The 21,812-nt window shown below is 39.4% G+C and overlaps 1 protein-coding gene across 1 annotated transcript in view; it reads left to right on the top strand.

The window, feature by feature from the left end:
• Positions 1-21,812, top strand: part of ctnnbl1 (catenin, beta like 1) — a 60,845-nt gene that overhangs the window by 7,958 nt on the left and 31,075 nt on the right. Inside the window, exons 5-11 of the mRNA XM_028583021.1 lie at positions 51-148; positions 2,513-2,606; positions 7,475-7,566; positions 9,211-9,283; positions 10,600-10,658; positions 11,665-11,813; positions 18,397-18,578. Coding sequence (XP_028438822.1) covers positions 51-148; positions 2,513-2,606; positions 7,475-7,566; positions 9,211-9,283; positions 10,600-10,658; positions 11,665-11,813; positions 18,397-18,578 — 747 coding nt within the window. The remainder of the gene's footprint in view (positions 1-50; positions 149-2,512; positions 2,607-7,474; positions 7,567-9,210; positions 9,284-10,599; positions 10,659-11,664; positions 11,814-18,396; positions 18,579-21,812) is intronic.

Below are 21,812 nucleotides of genomic sequence, written 5' to 3'. Positions count from 1 at the left end.
CCAGGGGAATACTCTTCCAACTCAAGCTTATTGTCCTTAGCCTGAATCACATGTTGCCATAGCAGTGGTGGACCTGCTGCAGGAGCTGACAGATATCGACACACTCCAAGAGAGCGAGGAGGGGGCTGAGGTACTCATAGATGCTCTGGTGAGTTCAGGATTTACATAATTCTTTGATGGTATTGATGAGGCAGCTATTTGTGTAGTCAATACTAAAGTTTCTGGGCTCTGGCATCCAAACCAGACAGAAGGGATTGATTAACGGTATTAATCAATCAAGGCCTGTGTCTGTCTGTTTTTGATATATTGATTGATGTTATATAATCATTGTTTTCCATCTGCTGAAGAGATCCCTAACAGATTGTTAAATGGAGAACTATGTTAATTAAAAAAACAAATCGTTAAACTTTTGGAACCTACTGTAACTTAACTAACTTTGTGCTTTCTGTCATGGTTAAATTCTGATTAATGTATCTTTGCCACTCTTTTTTTTTTTTTTTTTTTTTAAGCTATATACCAGTGTGAGTTGTTGTGGCTGTGAAATAGATTTGAGATTTTACAAAGTGACAAGAACGTGGTCAAAGGGAGAAAACAAAGCGTAATGTCAACCATATAGTTAGGGCAACACTTTTTAGTTATCTATCTTTTGCCCCCCACCCCCCGCCCCAGCTATGTCTGCATCAGCTCTATGTTTGACATCTTCTCTATCCGTCTCTTTTTTTTTGTACTTTTAGCACCCTCGTGCTGTCTATGAACCAGGGAGGATTTTTGATACGCCATTATGTGTGCTGACATTTAGAGGGACACAGACAAAGGTCAAACTACAATAATGTGCTGATATTCCTATAATGGAGGGCAGAACTGTGTGCAGCGGCTCCTTTCGTGGCCGTCACTATGACACTTCATCAAAGAATCTGTTGGCTTGAACGTGGAAAGTTTTGAGCCAGGCTACATCCCAGTGGCATTAATCAGGGCAGTTGTTTCTCGCTACAATGAATGACCCGTTATACCCGATGTTTCAAGGGTCTTTGAGCTGTCTAATTACATATTTTACTCTTTCATTCAGTAGTGAAGTGAAAGAGACATTACAGTGAGGCACACAGTGATATATGAATTACAAATATACTGATTTGTATGTTATGTGACACATTATTTAACCATTAACCACAACCAATAACCAGTATTCCATTGCTGGCTTCTTTTAAGACAGGGCAGAGCGTTGTCAAAGCTAAGAAAATGTCAGCCTTTTAGTTTAGCACTCATGACCTGGACTGAACGACACCGCAAAGAGGAGGCGTAGTGTATTGCTGTGTAGGCAGTTGCTTGCTCCAAACCACAGCACTCCTTTATTTGTCACCAGTTCCAAAAACACATCCATACACAGCTCTATTGTTGGATTGTTTAACCTAAATGTGCATGTAGCTAGCTCAATAGACCATCTGACATTGTAATGGCAATAACATTGCACATAATTAGATTTGCCTTTCCATTTCAGTATAATATGTTGTTAGTTGAAATAATATAATGTCATTTTCTACTGAAAAGATGGAATAATGGCTTAAGAACACATCTTTCTGAGCGCATCATGAGTTTTTTTTCTTTTTGTTAACTAGTTGGCTGGTTAGTATCTGACAGGAACAATTGTAGGGACAATTGGATGAATGTCAAATCCCCCTGACAGGTGTGTGTGTGTGTGTGTGTGAATTTGCCTGTGATGTGATAGTGGGTGAGACAGTAGCTCAGGTGGCTCCGCAGCGCTCCCAGGATAAAGGCATTATATAAATGCATTCCATTTACCGTGCAATGGAGCGCCACCACACTCTTCTTTACAGCTGCTTCCAAGGGAAACGGTTTCAGGGCAGCAGGGCTCGGTTGAATCCATTTCTCTCTCCTCTTTGCTGTAAGCTCCAGCTCCTCTGTCCTTGTTGCCAGAAGGCCAGGTGTTATCCTTGATAAGATGAATCAAAATGATCCACAACGGTCTCTTGTGGCTCATAAATCTGTGTCAACGGTCGTCTTCTTCCATCTGTAATAGTACTTTTATTCAGCCAGAGGGCACCCCGAAAGCTCTGTTTGGCTATGAGTCTCCACTCTTGACTTGACTGATAACACTTGGACATGTTCGGAGATGCTCAGTCAGGAACCAAGTTTCTTCTGCCAAGACTGAGGCTTAAAAGTGAACATTCACTTTGCCATCCCCGCCTCTGCATTATTTTCTCTTTGTGAAATGAGCTCGTCAGTTTTCTTCTCAATCATCACATAATGTTGCAAAATATGAAGATAAGTATTCAGTTGACATACTTCCAACACATTGGAAAACGTTGAAAGTGGAGAGAATTGAAAAGTATTCTGTTCTTCTTTTAAAATGATAATAATAATAATGTATGTAGTATGTAATTATGTAATAATTATGTAGAGGAATGAAGTGTTTCATCCTTGATGAACTTGGATTTGCCTCTGGGTGTGGTAAAAATGTGTCAGAACCCTGAACTTGATCTTTCTGTGTGTGTAGTTGGAGGGTCAGGTGGTGGCCTTGCTGGTGCAGAATATGGAGCGGCTGGATGAACAGGTGAAGGAGGAGGCTGATGGCATCTATAACACACTGGGTAAGGAGATGTACACCAAGGCCTTGACAAATGTAGCTGTTTGTTCTGAAGCAAACTGCCATCAACATAAACAGATATTGTATTTTAGTTAATGTTGATTGAGTTTATTATTTCATCCCCCAAAAACTCATTGCCATATACTGGACTCATAATAGACATAATAAAAGCAACACTCCATAATGTCATATCATGTCTTTGTAAGTGAAGTAGTTATATATTGTAATCATGTAACCAGTTTTGTTGGCTGGACTGAGCTGCAACCAAAGGTATTTTAGCCTATATGCAGTACATTTTCAGTTATTGGCCTTTCGTAAATGTGAGCTTAATTTTTTATTTTTTTTACCCTATACTGAATCAACCAGCTGAAAACTTGGCATACTGTGTTCAAACATTCATTGTGTTTTTAACTGAATCCTACACCAGTTAAACTGACCAACAAAGCAGGTGCCAGGAATGAAATATGGAGACTGTTGCTGTCCTGTTCTCATATTTTACATTCATTGCAGGGTTGAAAAGTATATGAAGTTAGTCAGTGTAGAAAAAAAGCATCACAGTAGTTCTGCGTCTGTTCTGTGTTGGCCATCAAAGAACACAAGTACAAATCAACAATAATATCACAGTTTGGTATTGACAACTGTATTATGCACAGTCCCTCCCAGGTCAACCCACCGGTTTGTATTGATCTTATCGCGCCCACCCATTTTTACGTTGATTTCGTTTCCAGTTTCTCTCTTGTGTTCTGGTCGCTGTCGTCGGCTATAGTAAGCAGAAGTCAAAAGTCTTGGTTCATGATCAGTTCACACAGCCTTCTATACATTTCTCAAAGTTGGGAACACATTCACATTTTTGAGAAGGTCATATAGCCTGACACCACCACATCCACCACAGAGATTGGATTAAAAAAGATGATCTTTGGCGCATTTACCCATGTTTCTAACTGCTTTGTGCAGTAGCTTATAGCTTATTAGCTATGGTGAAAAATGGTTCACAAAATCCCTGTCCCTTAACTTTTCAGCACGATGTTAACATCACTGACATTTTTTACAATCACTAAATTAGCTTATTAACTTAACTTGCCCGTAAGCTGATTTATAAACATGAATTGTAAAAACAACTTTTCACACAACTCTATTTTTTATTTATATATATACTGTATATATAATATAGATAGATAGATGATGATAATGTTTGTTTCCAATTTATTGAACCTCATATAGATGTTTGAAATGAATCTTTAAATAAATGTGGAAAAGGTGGAGTTTAATTATAGATCTTTCTATATAAAAGCCATATGAAAACCCTGCCTAGTTTAAAGTGGTGGTTTGGAGTAATTTCACCATAGGGTCCTTTGCACCATGACCTCGAGCCAAACGCCCCTCCAGAAGCTTTTTTCACCTGGGTCTAACATTGGGAGAGTTAGCGTAGAGTAGCGTTATCAGCTGAATAGCTTATTAGCGCAGGGGCTAATGGACCCACGTTTGTATCTCGTAAATGACCCCACTAATAATGCCCGAAATTATACCAAACTTCTACACTAGTACAAATAGGTTATGTACTCATAAAACAATGGATTGGAAAGTTGGTAAGTACACCAGAAGTTTATAAACACTTGCCTGCTCTCTTCTGCTCTCTGCTGCTGCCTGCAGTTAGACGAGTGCTTAGGGCCGTCTACAAATTACTACACCGAAAATACAACAAAAATATTTATTAATTTAATGATTAAATAAAGTAATGTCTCCAAACTTACCTCAGTTATTACTTGTCTCCTGCTAGTTATACTACAGCACTTAGTTAAAAAAAAAAAGTTAAATTAAAAAATATTTTTGTTGCATCTCTTTTCGGTGTTGTAATTTGTAGACAGCCCTAAGCACTAGTCTTACTGCCGGCAGCAGCAACAACAGCAGAGAGCAGAAGAGAGCAGGCAAGTGTTCATAAACTTCTGGTGTACTTACAAACTTTCCAATCCATCATTTTATGAGTACATAACCTATATGTACTACTGTAGACGTTTGGTATCATTTCGGGCATTATTAGTGGGGTCATTTACCAGATACAAACGTGGGTCCATTAGCCCCTGCGCTAAGCTATTCAGCTCTCCCAATGTTAGACCCAGCTGAAAAAAGCTTCTGGGGGGGTGTTTGGCTCGAGGTCATGGTGCAAAGGACCCTAGGGTGAAATTACTCCGAACCATCACTTTTTAATAGTGTAACTACAATAAAAACAAATGAGCCTCCACTCTGTGTGTTGGATGGGGAAATATTTTGTTCTGTACGTTTTGTCTCAGATAGCATCTGTTACAAAATCATATCATTATATTCTCTATGTACACATTAGAAAAACACTAACACTTACCATAGTAACTGACTCTGAGGTTAAGTTACCTCTCTTTCTGAAACGGGCTGGAGTTAACCCACTTTCTCAGGTTTAAGTTACCTCCTTTTCTGAAACGGAAAACCCAGAGTTTCCCTCATTTCAGGGTTAACAAACTCAGAGTTTTCACTAAACCGGGCCCCTGGTTTAATTAACTATGTAAATAGAAGTTAATGTTTCAGACTGCTGTGGAAACTGGCAGTTCATTAAAAAAAAAAAAAAAAAAAAAAAAACTGGTCAGAAATTTGCCAAAATGCAGGCAAGCAGCAGATGTTAACCAACACATTGCCTATTTCCATTGTAGACAGGACATTAAAGACAAAACAAAAGAGTTAGAGCACATGTCATTAACTAATCTACCAATACTGTACATACATCTCAGCAGCAAAACAAGATGGCTGTGTTCCTATGTAATATGGCCGCTAAAAACTAGACTTGAAGACGCTGTCGGTCCACAGCTTTGTGCCTTCATTTATATTTAGAACGTGGGACAAATATCTGGGATTTCACTGTACACTGTAGGTGCTACAGATGCTCTACTCTAAAAACAGGCTTGGATAAAGATAGCAGCTTAATAGCATTTGAATATTTGGAGTAAGAATAATTGATCACCACTGTGTTGTTTAGTGCTGAAACATGACAAGCCCTTCCAGAGGGAGGTGTGCTTTGAAGGTGTGTATGAGCCAGTGTTAGAGCTTCATGCAATACAGTGACAGGAAGTCCTGCTTGACTTGGGTTAGGGCGTAGACTAACTTTATTTGTATTCTTTAAGCTTTAACAGCGTGTCCCCCTTCTGCCAAGTGTCCTAGACTTTTTCAGTGACAGCGAAAGAAAGCCGTCAGTGTCTCGCTTAAATGTTTGGGCGAAGTGGAAGCACTTTCAAAACAGTTTTTTGTCATCCGAGGTATAAACTCTTAGTTATGGAGAGTCAAAATCGGTGTCGGTGGCATTAAATGTAGACATGAGGGCGAGGATATTGCATGGGCCAACAGATAGTTTGAGAACTCATGGTCTCTGTATTTAGCCTCACATGAATCAGACTTTTCTGCCTCTCAGCTCTTTTTGTGTTGAATGAGTCCACTGAGATGCGTTTTTTATTTCTTTTTTTTCTTGCCAAATTGAGGCCGAGTGTCAGGAGGGCTGTTTAGAGGTGTGTATTTGGCTTTGTGTGTGAGTTTGGGTTATATTGAGGGAGCAGTGCCTGTGCGTCTTCTATTCAAGTTTGTGTGTGTGTGTTTTATGTTATCAAGGGAGCTCTCCAAGCTTGAATAAGCCTTTTGTCTGCCTTGGCTGCTCTCTGCTCTGAGCCTGCTGTTCACCAGGATGCTGTCTGTCTGCTCTGTTTGAATTACTGATAAAGGCCCTCCCTCTCTCTCCCTCAGCACCCTCCCTCTCCATCCATTTCTCCATTTCTCTATCATCTGCTGCCCCTCTCTCCAGTTGTTGCTATTTTGAAATTTTGTTTGTCTTATGTCCTTTTTGTTCCCTCCCAACACTTTCTACCATGTTTGTTGTGCTCTTGTTATATTCCCTCATTCCCTCACTCCTTGTGTCCCTCATTCCCTCAGCTGTCCATCCCTCATCTTTGACTTGTCCTCCTACCCCCTTGCCCCCCTTCTGCTTTTCCTCTCCCTTTATTTGCCTCCCCTCCATTCCCCTTAGTTTTCCTCTTCTCCCTCCATTCATCACCACCCCATAATCTCTTTCTCTCTATCTGTCCCCTTCTGCTACAGTCTGCTCTGATAGAGATATCATGTGGCAGAGGCAGCTTTCTAATAGTGGAAGTAGCTGGGAGAGAACTCGCATGATTCTATAAAAAGCTGACTTGTATTTCACTTTCCTTCAAAGTGTGGATTTAACATTGATTATAGACTACACCAAAGTGGTATTATGTACCGAGGCAGGCACACCAACATAAAGAAAGCATGAGCCTTAAACTGTATTTTTCTTCTGATAAGTCTGCTTTTGGGTAATTTACAAATGTCACTTCAACCTGTCATTTGACTTTCCCTTTTGGATCAATCATGCTGAAAATGCCCTAACCACCTGTGTTTAAGTTGAGATGTCATGTGTGACAGCCTGAGACTCATGTGCCGTCTTAGTCTGACACCTAATCAGTAGTGTGTTTGCACAAATCCAACGTTTCCTGTCCAATAATTCAACTGAATGCATTTGCTGATACTAATCCATTATCAGTGCTTTCCCAGACATTGAGTAAGGAACTGTTTTTAATAGGGATTAGTCATGTCTTCCTGTTAACCTGTCCACTTAGGAGATCCGTATCAGTACCAATATCGATCCACCGTTTTAGATTAGTGCATCCCAACTTATTTGATCTCTGTCAGGAAATTCAAGGTGTCGGCAACAGCGCTGTCCCTGGAGCCGGTAAGTCTCTAGTGACTTGCTTGAGGATACTTTAGCAGGGCAGACACCAAACGTGAAGGCTTTTCTTTTTATTTATTTTTTATTTATTTTTTTATGTATTACATCTTCCGCAGCTATCATAGAAAATATGGCAGAGTTCAGACCAGGCCTGTGCACCGAGGCAGCTCAGCAGGGACTCATGCAGTGGCTGCTCAAGAGAATCAAGGTGAGAATGTGGCAGATTATTGGATAAAGTTATTTTTAGAGCTGCAATGATTAGTCTGTCAATCAATGAATCGAGTGACAGAAAATTAATCTGATAAATGAGAAAATTAGACATTTTTTCTTTTCTTAACATTATATTGTCAGTCAGACAAAACAAGAGATTTCATTGGCAGTAGGACATTTTTCTGATGTCAAATATCCCCTAGATTAAAAGATTAAGAAAATAATTGTTAGTTTCTGCCCTAGATATTTTCTTTACCTTTACTGCCTAAAACATTCTGTTCCACAACTAATTGCATGTGGTATTACGTCAGATTCTTCTCAAACAAGTAAATAGAAATCATTCAGGCTTAGGTAATTTCTTGCTTTACATGATCTCTTGGAGTGATCTCCACGTCAATCAGTTTGACTAATTTTAGAATTGTGAATTGTATCACTTAGTGAACTGTATCCTTCAAATCACATTTTAAGCTCAGTACGTAGGTGGAGATTATTGCTGTATAGCTACCTTTACTCAGTCATTTCTGTAGCAACCACATTATGAACAATGAAATGATGTGTTTGGAAAGTTCCAATATTTTTTAGCTGAGGTAATTTAGGTTGAAGTAGTTTTAGTTTTAAAAGCATGTGCCTGTTTCAAGGTTTCCGCAGGGTCTTAAAAAGTCTAAAAAAAGTCTAAAATTTCTGAATCAAAATTTTAGGCCTTAAAAAGTCTTAAATTCGCAAAGTATTGTGTTCTAGTTCTTAAATAAGTTAAAACCGGTCTTAATTTGCCTATGTTCATGCAATGCTACCTCTAATGCTCATTGAAATGTTTATTATTTATTCTGTGGTGTTGTAGTTCTTTCTTTCGCTAGTCCAAATATAATTTGCTGTATATGTACAGATCATTACTCTGTCGCTTTTATTCAATTTTAATAATTTTGTTTACTTTGCAAGTACTTTTGTGACTCTGCATTTTGTTCTAGTTTTATGTCGTGATATAGGTCGTATATTGAAGTCATAAAGGTCTTAAAAGGATCTTAAATTTGACTTGCCTGCAGAAACCATGTTGTATGCATGCAGTGGAATGTATGTTCAGATAACCGGTCATGTGAGCCATTTGATCCAGAGATTTAAAGATTTAACGTTGCTGTTGCTGTATACCACTACCAAATACAATTTACGAGGCAGGATCTCTGCTTATGGTAAAATAAAATAAAAAATACAAATTTTGTTGTAGAATAAAAAAGTGATTTTCTAATACTCTCGACTTTGGAGAAAAGGGTTTCTCAACATGAGTGCTAATTGGAATTAGAGGTGCAACGGTGAATCGATTAGTTGTCAACTATTAAATTAATCGCCAACTATTTTGATAATCGATTAATCAGTTTGAATAATTTTGTTAAAAAAAAAAAAAAAAAAAAAAAAAGATTTCTCTGATTCCAGCTTCTTAAATGTGAATATTTTCTAGTTTCTTCTCTCTTCTGTGACAGTAAACTGAATATCTGAGTTTTGGAAAAAACAAGACATTTGAGGAGATTATCTTAGACTTTAGGAAACACTGATCCACATTTGATCCAAGAAAATAATCGACCGATTACTCGACTATGAAAATAATCGTTAGTTGCAGCCCTTATTGGAATTTGGTCTCTTTCCCTCTCAGACAAAGATGCCGTTTGATGCTAACAAGCTGTACTGCAGTGAAATCCTGGCTATCCTGCTCCAAAACAATGACAGTAAGTGTGTCTCACTGAATGGTCTGTGGCTTCAAAATGAAGTTAGACATCCACTTTTTCGTTCTCTTTTTCTTTAGTTCTTCATTTTCTCTATTCGTTGTCATTCCATCCTTAACTTTTTTTTCTACCCATCTTGGATTATTCTTATTCTCTTTAAGCCGTTCCTCTGTATGTTCTTCCCATCTTACCTCTTTCCTTTTTGTAGTCATTCCATCTCTGTCTATTACTGTACCACTCCCATCACTGTATCTCATTTACATTGCTCTTCCTGTCCCTTCCTCTTCTTCTTTTTTTTCTGTCATCTTCCTTCATCACTTTCATTTTACAGTTACCTTTCATGTTTCCATTTAACTCTTTTTCATTCCTCTTCCTCCCACTCCCTTTTTAGTCTTCCTGTGTAACTTCTTAACTTTCTCTCTCCTTGTTTATATGCTATCTTCTCCACCCTTTCCCTCCCTCACTTAAACCCTGTAAAGCCTTAGATAGCCACAGGGCTATCAGGTCCTCATTAATGGTACAAGCCATATTGATATTCAGTGGAAGTCGTACCACGTTTTACACTCCTCTTCACCAGTGCTACCTTTATTCATCTTTTTCCTCCTGCCCTTCAAATCCAAATAAAATGTAACAAAAAAAAAACTTTCACAAAGGAAACAAGCTCCCATGAATAATGTTCCCTATTATAATACTGGCAGTGTCTTGAAGTGAGAATAAGGCAAATCACATGATTAAGAAAATGACAATTTGGGAGAATCCTTGATGTGCTAATTTAAATGTAATTATCGCTTCCTGCTGTAACATTTGACTTAAAACGTCCACTCTGAAGGGTTTTATAATGTAAAAATACTCGCTGCTGGGAATAAGAAGAGCATCTCATCCATACTAATTAATTATGCCTGTAGCTACTGTTGGTTATGAGCACTCTGCCTTCAGCAACAAATGCAAAGCGCACAGTTTTGTTGGTGAACATGGGTGTACGTCCTGCCACTTCCTGATGTCAAATTACAGGATTTCTGGGTGTTGACATTCTTAAATTTAAGAAATGTGTCTCTCACTGCCGTTTGGGGCCATTAAGAAGTAGAATTGATAAATAAAATGTATGTTTATTGTCTGTCTTTGTAGCACTGTCATTCCCTCCCTCTCCTTTTTCTCTTTTGCTTTCTTTCATCTATCCACTTACTTTTTTTTCTCAGAATGTTTTCTGTCCTCCTTCTGCTCCCTATTTTTCCATCTCATTTTAATCTCCCTGTTGTCTTGTTACTCCATTTTTATCTCTTAGTCTTCCTCCCCCTATATTTTTCTTCTCTTTTCCACAGATACGAGAGAATTATTGGGAGAGATGGATGGCATTGATGTGTTACTGCAGCAACTATCTGTAAGATTTTGCTTTTACTCTCTATCTTTAGTTTGCTTTATCACTTTCTTATTTACCCATCCAGCCATTTGGGCCGTTTTACAGTCACCGTAGCCGAGTTGGCACGCGCCAATGTGACGTCAAAATGACGTAGATCTCGCTGGCGCGCCAGGATTTTAGGTGCACGACCAGAGGTTGCGAAAGCAAAACGGAAACGGGAAGCATGAACGAGCTTGAGGGTAACCGGATGCCAGGACTCTGAGTGACTGCAAGTCTCTCTTGTAAACTTACTGGGTTAAGATGAGTTATTTTATGGCGAATGAAAGGCTTGATCCGACGAAGTAGGTCATCGAATCAAATCGAAGCATTGGCATCAATGCTGCTGCCAGTTCTGCCGTTGTTTACCTTTTGTCTTCTTCTTCTAGTCCGTAGAAATAGCAAAGTCGGTGGCCTTTCCTCATTAGTGTCACCTCTGTTCAGGAGAAGACTGCAACTGGTGTCGCGACCACCACACAAGTATAAACCGTTACAGCGCTCCCATGACGTCACACTAGCGATCGACCCCACGTTTTAAGCTCAGTCATTTCTCTAACATGAGCATCTCAAAGACCCAAGATTTAAGATGAGCACTATTCTGCATAATGATGCTCTAACCTGTGGGTCCACATTGAGCCCAGTCTAACCCTAAACCAAATTTTAACCCCATTTCAGCCTAATGATTAAACCCACTAAAAATAAAAAATAATAGTTTCCCACCAAATTAGCTATTAAAGTTTTCATTGGCCAGCATTTTGGTAGTAGCTGTTGGCTTTTTATATTCTCTTAATTATAGTATAAACCTGGCTAATATTTCTGTCTTGCTATGCTTATTCCTTCCCATCATTAAAGGAGCTCATATCTCCCACATTCCCAAAACTACTTTTAATAAACCATTTCACAAGCTGTTGCTGTGTTTCAAGAATGTCCTTCTCATGCAAAAGCCACATGCCTGCCTGGGTGTCCTTTCTAAATGTTCCCTTCCTCTCAGGTGTTCAAACGTCACAACCCATCCACAGCCGAGGAGCAGGAGATGATGGAGAACCTCTTCGATGCTCTGTGTTCCTGCCTCATGCTGGCAGCCAATCGGGACCGCTTCCTCAGAGGGGAAGGGCTTCAGCTAATGAATCTCATGCTTAGGTAAGGCTGCAATACACTGTAAGAAATGCCTGTTGTGGCACTCACTCCTAGGCTACTCTAATGTGAAAGTGTTGAGTGCATTTTTCTTTTGACATAAAACATTGCAAAGCTGATGCATACATACCGTGTTTCCTAGCTTGCAGTCAATTCTTGCTCCTTTCCTTTTATGGTGCATTACTACATTTCTTCTATGGCTGTACCCGAATCTGATTTTTTTCTATTTGAATTTAATGATAATTTTTAACATGGACTATCTGACAATCAGATTACGGTGTGGGAGGATCCCCTCGTCTCCCAGGCATTTCCTCCGTGACAATGCGCTGTAATCTGCTCTGGGTCGGCTTGGAGAGGCTCGGGGTGCAGGTGGCTCGCAGCTGCGACTGTGAGCTTTACAGCACCCCTTGCCTGGACCTCGCTGCTTCCCAGGGCTGTGGATGCTCGCTGCGCCCTCTATCCCTGGGGGGAGGGTTGGGGAAGACTGTTGTCTGTGCATCAGGGGTCTGCAGCGATGTCGGAAACCCGACCCGTCTTCATACACAGACCCTGTCTAGTTTACCATGCTTTGTGGGTGTTACATATAATGTAATGCACACTGACTGGGGAAAAAAAAAAGCGACTGCTCAACCCTAGGGGTCACCAACAGATTATTCGACTCATCGTCTTTCAGGGGGTAGTGAAATAGTAAAACTGGCATCTGTAGTGTTACCACACTAAAATAACCAACAATCACGGCAGAACTGCTGTGTTTGCATTGTTTCAATTATGTAGCAGGGAATTTATTTAATGCACAGCTGACATGATTTTGAAAATCACTCATCATCAGAGGTGGAATGTAACTGAGTACTATTACTCAAATACTGTACTTATGTACAAACTTGAGGTACTTTACTTGAGTCTTTTCTTTTCATGCCACTTTCCACTCCACTTCATTTCAGAGGGAAATATTTTAACTTCTACTCCACTACATTAATCTGACAAATTAAGATTTTTTTACCCAAAACACATGTAGTTTATAAAATACAATGATTTAATATAAATTAAACTACCCAACAATATACAGGCCTACAAGTGAAATGATTAGCCGATTGATTGACAGAACAGTTTTGATCGTTTTCAGTTTCTAAAATGTGAGGATTTTTCTGAACTGAGTACTTTTACTTTTAATACTTAAAGTACATTATCCTGATGATACATCCTTTTACTTAAGTAACCTTTTCAATGCAGGACTTTTACAGTGTGGTATTAGTACTTAAGTAAAGGATCTGAATACATCTTCTACCACTGCTCATCATGCATTCGTTTATAGCCTTAACAGTTTCTGCTTTACTGCTTAGCAAGTATAGATGCTAAAATGGGCTATGTTGTAAACACTAATCACATGATTGTTAGAGGTCCAAAAATGCAGGTAATTGCAGACTGTTAATATTTGAAAAGCCATAATTTTGGCACAGTTGAGTCAGAGATACAAGAACATATTTGTTGTAGTACTGCAGTTAATACCTAGGAATAATTACTGTCCCTTTAATAGGTTTGTTTTTGCAAATTCTTCACACAATTTCCAAAACACAAATGCATTATGTATGAAGTATGTTCCCGGTGTAATAATAACCTCCTACAACTTACTGAAGTGCTACAGTAATGTAGAATTTACAACAAATGGGCAATAAGTGCTTCACTGCTATACAATTATTCTTTAAGAGGAAAATATATGATGTTGAGCCCAGCACAGATCATCTCTTGATGTACGATTTGGCCCTCGCAGCTCAGTTCAGAGCGTTTTCCCCCAGGTGCTTTTTGTACTGTGAAAATTTGAACACTCATAGCATAACAGTTTGTAGCGCTGCAGAGAACAGCACGTCTGTCTACTCCATTGCCTGGCCAGACTGCCAGTCCAATCAATCAACAGTTGGTGGAGCGCAGCAAGGCAAAGATGTGACCTTAAAGAGTCATAAAGACACATTTCACGCATTTATGAAACCTTCACAGCCTTTGCACCCACTGCGCTGATGATCACATCATTGGTCACGTAGATTTAAGGCTTGGATCAATATCTCATTATTGGATGCAAAAACCCTTTTCTGTTCAATCATCCACCAGGGAAACAGAGTAAGAAGAAGACCGAAAAAGAGGAGGAGCAAGGGCAAACCAAGATATGACTTTCAGAAACTAATTGTGATTTTCTAAGAATTCTGCCTGTTCCAATACAGTGCACAGAATACAGAACATACACTTTGTTTGAAACAAGACAAACATGGGTAAGCACAGGTGGATTTATACTTGTGTGTTAAACAGCGATCCTACCACAGGTCCCTCTGGCACAGGAATTGATTTATAGTTCAGTGTTGGATTTTAGCTATTGATACCACCACCACCACAACACTCTATTGATGTGTCCTACGTTATCAGGCCATTATCATGCGTTAGTCATATACAATCTCTTATTTTACGAACATAAGTAACTGAAACGTGTTTCTGAAAACATTTTAAGCGAGAAATACAGTTGCTGAATCTGTCTTCAAAAAATATGGAAAAAAACAACATTTAAGGACACCAATTTTCTTTGGAATTAAAATAGCCCCACATCATCAAATACCCTTCACCATACCTAGAGATTGGCATGGTTTTATTTCAGTTAGCCTAATAGCTGGTTTGATTTGCATTGAGAGATGATTTTATGGAAAGTACCCCATGCCAATCTCTAGGTATGGTGAAGGGTATGTGATGATGTGGGGGGGGCTATTTTAATTCCAAAGGCCAAGGGAACTTTATCAGGATGCATAGTATCCTGGATCCATGAAATAACTGGCCTTTTAAAAATAAAATTCTGCCTGCTTCTATGGGAATTTAATCATAGAAGTGTCTATACTTATGCCCCCTGTATTTTAAGGAAGAACATTTATTTATTTACGATACATTATTCATTCTCAAAGGAAATTGGTGTTCTCAAAGGTTGTTTTTTTTATTCCTCTTTTTAGTCAACTTTAGCAGGGGTTCCTATACTCATGAGCAGCACTGTAAATGCATAGCTTTCTGTCAAATAAGGTAACACAGAATTGCCTTTACTGTACACAGACCGATCATGCTCACTGCCGTGTGTTGTCACTCCCCAAAGGCCGATTCTGGGCCAGGAAACACCTTGGAATGTCCATAGATTTCATGACGTTTATAAATGTTATTCGTTTATTGAAAATCATCAATAGTGGCTGACATACAGTGGAATGAGCTGTCATAATGTCCTGATAAATTGACAGTTACTCGCTGTCGCTACAGTCCTCATTTCTTATCTTCATTTTGCACTCCTGGTTACCGTTGGAGTCCACTTTCGGTTAGCTCAATGTCTCTTTGTGCCGCTCTGTCCACCTATATCATGTCTGCTGCTTTACCGCCTTGCACTGCAGTGTCTTGTGTCACATACTGTAGAACAACTAGGACTTGTTTACCCACACCACCCCCTGCGGCATATCTGATGTAATTGCAAACATATCTGCGACTGACTTACGCATCGTAGTCCCGCCATGCCGGCTGTCCCTTTCACACAGACATTGGTTTGGCTCTGTTACGGCTCGGTGACTACCTCTGCTGCCAGCTTAAAGGCGCAACAACTCCGTCCCCCCCATTCCGTCTTGGTAACTTTCACGCAGACGGCGAAGGGGATAAAAGGCGCAACAATCCCCCCTTGTACAGGCTGTGTGAAAGGGGCTATTTACAATCTTTAGTTCACCTTTTGATATAAAGCGATGATGGAAAAGACTTTTCTACTATATCCTGAAAATGAATATATTACTGTGTAAATTCTTAATTTTGCTTTGTTACAGAAAGTGATCAACGTAACTTAACATAACATGAACATAATTGTCTTCTCTGTCGGCCATTTCCACTGCCATCAGAAACTTCTATAAGAGCTGTGCTATGTAGTTTCTCAGTAGCTGCTGTACCCCTTACATGTAGTTAATGTGTAGGATATACTTGCTAGGTGATAACTACAGCGGTTGTTTTGCCTGTTATAATATATACTTAAAATCATACTGCTTATTTATCAGATCACTTCAGATCGCACATTGTGCTGACTTTATTTTATTTCTTTGAGTATTCTTTTCCAAAAACTAACTTTTTGGAGATTTTTTTTTATAGCAATTAAACGCATCTGAATTCAAAAATACAGTCAAAATTACAAGAAAGTATAGTATCAAAGCCAGCGTATGGCATAAAATGTAAAATACCCAAAAGAAACAAAAAAACTGAATAAAAGTGATCATTGTAAATCAAAAACCGTAAATCTAATTCCCAGAGTGTTCCTTTAACTCATCAAAGTTACACCCTTTTCACCATATCCTTCATTTCGAGTTTAACTTGTTCAGTTTGATTATTGTTTTCAAAAGATAAGCTCTTTCTTTCTAACCAAGCCACAATGCAACTGCAAAATAAAAAATACAATAAAAAGAAACGAGAGAGCAACGGAATACAAAACAAATCATCTCACTCACTGAGACACATTTATTAGTTTTCCATCAAAAACTCCATTTCATTCCCTCCCAGGCCTCTTCAGCCTTGTGCTACATACTGATTTCATACCTGGTGTCTTGATTAATTTCTGGCACAGCTAAATGTTTGTCAGACTAGACACCTCCTCCTAAAACGGTGATGTACTGCTGCCATTTTTACAGACACATGTCTAAGAACCATCTACTCCGTTCATGGTGAGTGTAGCACCAGTAGTTTTACAAAAGGTATTTCATGATTTCAAATTTATGAATGTATAGCTCCAGTACCTTTTTTTTTTTTTTTTTTTTTTTTTTTTTTTTTTTTTTTTTTTTTTTCGGGGATATTGTTATTTTCTGATTACGTCTGAGAATGTTTTGGTGAGACTTTGGGGTGTATAGGATCATGTCAGTCAGCACAGGTTAATACACTTTTAAGCCAGGGCCCATCTCTGAGTGATTCACTCTCATCTAGAATTTGAGTCTAATTAAAAAACCTACTGCTGCTGTCATGTTCGCAGCCACTGCACATCGACGACGGCGTAGCTCACGACACCAGGATGTTGAGTTAGGTCACCTGTCTCCCAACTGAATTGCCTAGTTTCCCTTCGGAAAGTACACTGTGTATCGCTCCCCCCTGGCCTCTCCTGCCGTCCATCATACATAATGTGTCTGTCTGGAGAACCAGACTCAACTGCCTGAAATATGTGTCCCTCCTCTGAGATAAACACTGTCATCTGTCATTGGCGGGAATGGAGGAAGTGACACTGTGACAGACAGCTACATTTCCCGAGAGGAGGCGTGAAGTGTGGGGTGTAGACAGAGCATAAAACAGTTGGTCCTCTTTATTGTGCCAATTCTTTGATGATGGAAAACAGATAAATATAGCTATAATGTATTTGTTTGACAGAACACACATTTGCTATCTTCTGTTTTGTATTGTTTATTGGGGAGCTCTGTACCCAACTGACAGACACACTTTTTCGGCATAGAATTACCGTAGGAGCCGCTAAAAACGCAACAACCTCGCCATCCTCTCCACCCGAAAGACAGACGGACTTCATCGGCTTAGAATTACAGTAGTAACCCCTACAAATACCACTACTTTGGGACCACTTTACTGGCTCTGTCTCAATTGTTTTTGCGAGGAACCTACTCGGGTACTCTAGCTGTATAATTCAATGTCAGTACACAAATGTTGAAATGACATACAATTCCGGTCCCTTGTAGCTGTGATAAATTAGCCTGAAGCTAATGCTTAACATTACCTGTTTAGGAGGAAATTAGCCAACACTGCATCATTTTGGGCTCTAAGCTGTCTCCATCTTTCAAATACTCGTGAAGCTGATTTTATATTTGATAATAATGTTGCAGATAATATGTTGGAATTATATTAAGATATTTAAATTTTCTTCGAAACTTTCAGAAACGTTATAATAATTTGGCTGCCCCTCTGCAGTAACTCTGAGGACCCCATAGGGGTCCCGGACCCCCTGTTGAAGATCTCTGCTGTAAGAGAATTTTCCTAACAACTGCTGGATTTAAAAAAATATATATAAATAAAACATGTTTGCCAATTAAATCCTAAAAGAAAAAATTTAAGTTTAAGTTCCTAATTATTGTTGTAGTTTTTATATTTAGATTTCTGTAATATATCTCAAGTCCAAATTAATCAAGAGTAAGTGTTTTTTCTTCCCTGTGGCGACTGGCACTACCTAAGGGAAAATTCTACAATTTTGTTTAATAGCAGCATAACGGTTTGTTGCACCCATTATTTTGAGTACTAATGTAAAATGTAAAGCTCTGGGGGCTATTTGTATCCATGTTTTAGTTGATTCAGTCATTCCCATGAACAAAAATCCATATTATTTAGGAGTTACACCGCTAGAAATGAGAGCAAGCTGACATTTCAAGTCTGAAATGACTTTAAAAAAATAAATGCGTAAAAATAGTGTTGTATTACCAGTTCACCCTAAACACAAAGGTTTTATGGCCGCTATCTTAACAGACATACCTTTTCAGGACACGTAATTGCAAATATGCATGCTCTTTATATCTCTTGAAACAATAAGTGACTTCAGCATTGTTTCCTCTCTCTGCTGCAGAGAAAAGAAAATGTCTCGAACCAGCGCTATGAAGGTCCTGGACCACGCCATGATTGGACCAGAGGGAGCAGATAACTGTCACAAGTTTGTAGATATCCTGGGCTTGCGGACCATCTTTCCACTTTTCATGAAAACCCCAAAGAAGATGAAGAAAACCGGTGCTACAGAGAAGGAGCATGAAGGTCAGTCACCAATTAGAACAATGCAACAGCAGACACAATTCTTTTCAAGAAAATAATTGTCATGTTCTTTCTTTTGCTGAGAACTGTGAAATCTTGCAACAGGCTATGTTCAGGACCAAAAGTGGTTCAGATGGTGGATAAGGGCTGGGAGCATTTAAAAATTATTGCCAGCATACCTGCGCTGCAAAGTTTTGAGCTAGCCTATTCCAAGTGCTCTGGCTTCCCTACACATTTGCTTGCACATGACGCTAAGGTAGTATGTAAAAGTGACAGGTGGCAGTTAAAACATATATTTCCACAGATTTGGGAAGTTGATATCCAAGAAAAACCTGTTCCTGATCAGCAAAATGGCACTGGCTTTTATTTAAAGGTTCCACGTCCATGTAACATGTTATTGAAACTTTATGATGTGAATATGGTATTGCCTGAGGTATTTACAGTGTAGAATGTAGATGATGATGGACAGTGTTGTAATTTGCTAACGTCCTTCAAATCTCATCGTTTTTTGTATTTGTTAAGTAGAGAAATCTTTAGTTCGCTGCCTGTTCTAATTTAAGTGATTGCACGAAACACAATGGGTTAATTTTGCATGCTTCTAGTTTTCTGCAACTTGTAGTCACACCCGTTTCCTGCAGACACACTTGATCCTAATCTGCTCATGTATCACGGTTTGCTGCCTCTTTGGCCTGTCAGTTTACACTATCAATCCAATCTTGATTGATTTTCCTGCCTGTGCTCTCGAACCTCTCTTGTCTCTGAGTGAGAGGTAGGCAGCGCAAACAATAGCCAGAGAGAGAAAAAGATAGGCTGTCCATGGGATACAGGTTGAGAGAACAAAACAGAAGAGACTGAAAGAAAAAGCGGTAGAAACCCTGTCCATCTCCCTGCTCTTTGTTTGATTACCTACATCCAAAACGCGGAACCCTTCCTCTCTCTCTGGCTGCATTAATTAGGTGTGATTCCTCCCGTGGGGCTTCCCAGCCCTGCAGAGGAGAACAAATTGTCTTCCATTGTGTCCCGTCCCACCCAGGGACTGGATGAATTAACCTTTGACCTCAAGCAGCAGGAGAAAGAGTAGGGAAGATAACCCGTCCTCACAGTTAAACCTTCTCCCCCTGTGTGTTAAAGTCCCTGGCAAGGCGGACACTCACTTAAAAGACAGGCTTTAAGAAGAAAATCCACCTTGAAGACTTTTCTCCCTGTGAGGTTTGGCTGGTAGGTGTGGTCTAGATGTGAGTGTATTTCTCAAACACACTGAGGATGTATTTTTTTTTTAAAACCTATAGCCCAGTTTAAATAAACAGCTAGGTGTCTTATCAGCTGCTTCAGCAATAAACTTCAACTTCTGGAAAAGAAACTAAAGGAAAATTAACAAATGTCTGTTCTCTAAAGTTCATGTTCATTTAAATACATATTCACGTTCAGTCCAAGACCACGCTCTCTGCATAATACCATTAGCAGCCAGCACTGAGAAACGAGCTGAAAAACCTTGTTATTCCTCACTGCTCCATCGGCTCTCGCTGTATTTCCTCTTCACAGACGATGCAGAGAAACGTCTGCACCAATCGCGGACTGCAGTGTTTTTAGCTCCGCCTTTTAGTAATGCATCAGAGTAATAGGTACCTTAACAGAGGGGTAACGAGAAAACGGGACGGAATGGAGCGGTTCTATTGGAACCATCCACAACTGTTGACATTGGAAAATGCAAAAATAACCGTTCTGTGTGTGTAACTAACTGAAGTTAACCTCAAGTCTTCTTCTTCAAGGCTATAGTGAGAGTGCGGGGCATACATAGCATGGAGGTTAAAAGTCTGAAGGGGTACGGCATTGTAAAAAATTTGGGAAACACTGAATTAGTTTGGCGAAAGAAAATAAATCTATTTCGATAATCAAAAATTAATTTTTTAAACATTTGATGGTTCCAGCTTCTCAAAAGCTGAGGATTTGATTATTTTCATTATATCATAGTAAATAACCGATCAATTAAACCATTTGTCTCATGGTAAGTGCCATTGCGTTCAGTTGGACTATGCCACCACAGTAATTGTGGTGTCGCTAGCGAGCGCATCATATACATCGTCTGGCAGATTAGCCTGTATTCAGCCATACAAATGAGCAACCATTAAATATGTACATGCAAATGTCATTTTTGAATGGGTTTTCCATAATTAATACGACCTGTATAGGATTTCCCATCTTGTCTCCATTGATTTGTCCTACAGCTATAATATACTAATATGCCGTATACGTTATAATATATTGAGTGAACCCTCTTTCTCAGACTACTAATTGAAAATGTTGTGAATCAAGTGGTTCTCCAGAATAACACAATAACACTGTAGATTAATTAACTATCAACCACTTCAAACAAAGTAATTAGGAAGTAGGGACCTATCTGTCTTTCCGTTCTCAGTGCTCTCTCTCTCACATTCTCTTTCCATGGCGCGCTCTATCATAAACCTCGGTGCATAGATTGATCCCCGTGAAATCCGTTTTAGAAATTGACACAGCCCAAATGACCAGGGATTGCCAGGCCATATTAGCATACAGAACGGCATAATTAATAGAGACATTGTAAGTGGATAGAAAATAGGGAGAACAACAAATTACATTTCTCTGCTCATAAATATTCTTGTCACGCCATTCACCTTGTTTTTAGGGCGTCAGTCTATCGGTGTATGTACTCTGTCATTACCACTAAAATGAGGTTGTATGATGGAAATTGGTGGCAGCCGGTTGTTTTATTTAGGTGTCTAATGATGCGAGCAAGTGTGAGAGGGAGCAGAAGTAAACAACTAATTTACAAGGCGAGGCGCAATAGTCATAGCTCCGTCTCTCCAGCTCTGAAGAGTGTATCTTTGTGTGCTCGTGTGCGTGCGAGTGTTTGTTTGGTGGAGAGAGTGCACACGGGAAGGGCTCAGGGAGCGAACGGAGGCCCTTGTATGTGTTTAGACTGCCATATGAAACACCTCCCGAATGTAGCGGTAGCGTATGCCCTTGTTGTCACCCTTATTTTCTAATGAATGCAGTAAAATAGTTAATGAGTGAAGCATACTAGCAGAAACGATTTCAAATTCTGTGGCTTTGTAGTTGGAAGGTATGCAGTGAGGGGAACAAGATAGAAATAAGATGCTTTTAATAAAACACCCCCCCTTCCACCTCCGCCTAAAAGATGGCAGTTTCATTACAAAGATAGAAGATGGAATTGGATCAGTTCATTACTTGATCACCAGT

Source organism: Perca flavescens, chromosome 7 (genome assembly GCF_004354835.1).
Source record: "Perca flavescens isolate YP-PL-M2 chromosome 7, PFLA_1.0, whole genome shotgun sequence".
Classification (NCBI taxonomy): domain Eukaryota; kingdom Metazoa; phylum Chordata; class Actinopteri; order Perciformes; family Percidae; genus Perca; species Perca flavescens.
Note: the sequence above shows the minus strand (reverse complement) of the source record. Positions and strands in the feature narration are given on the sequence as shown.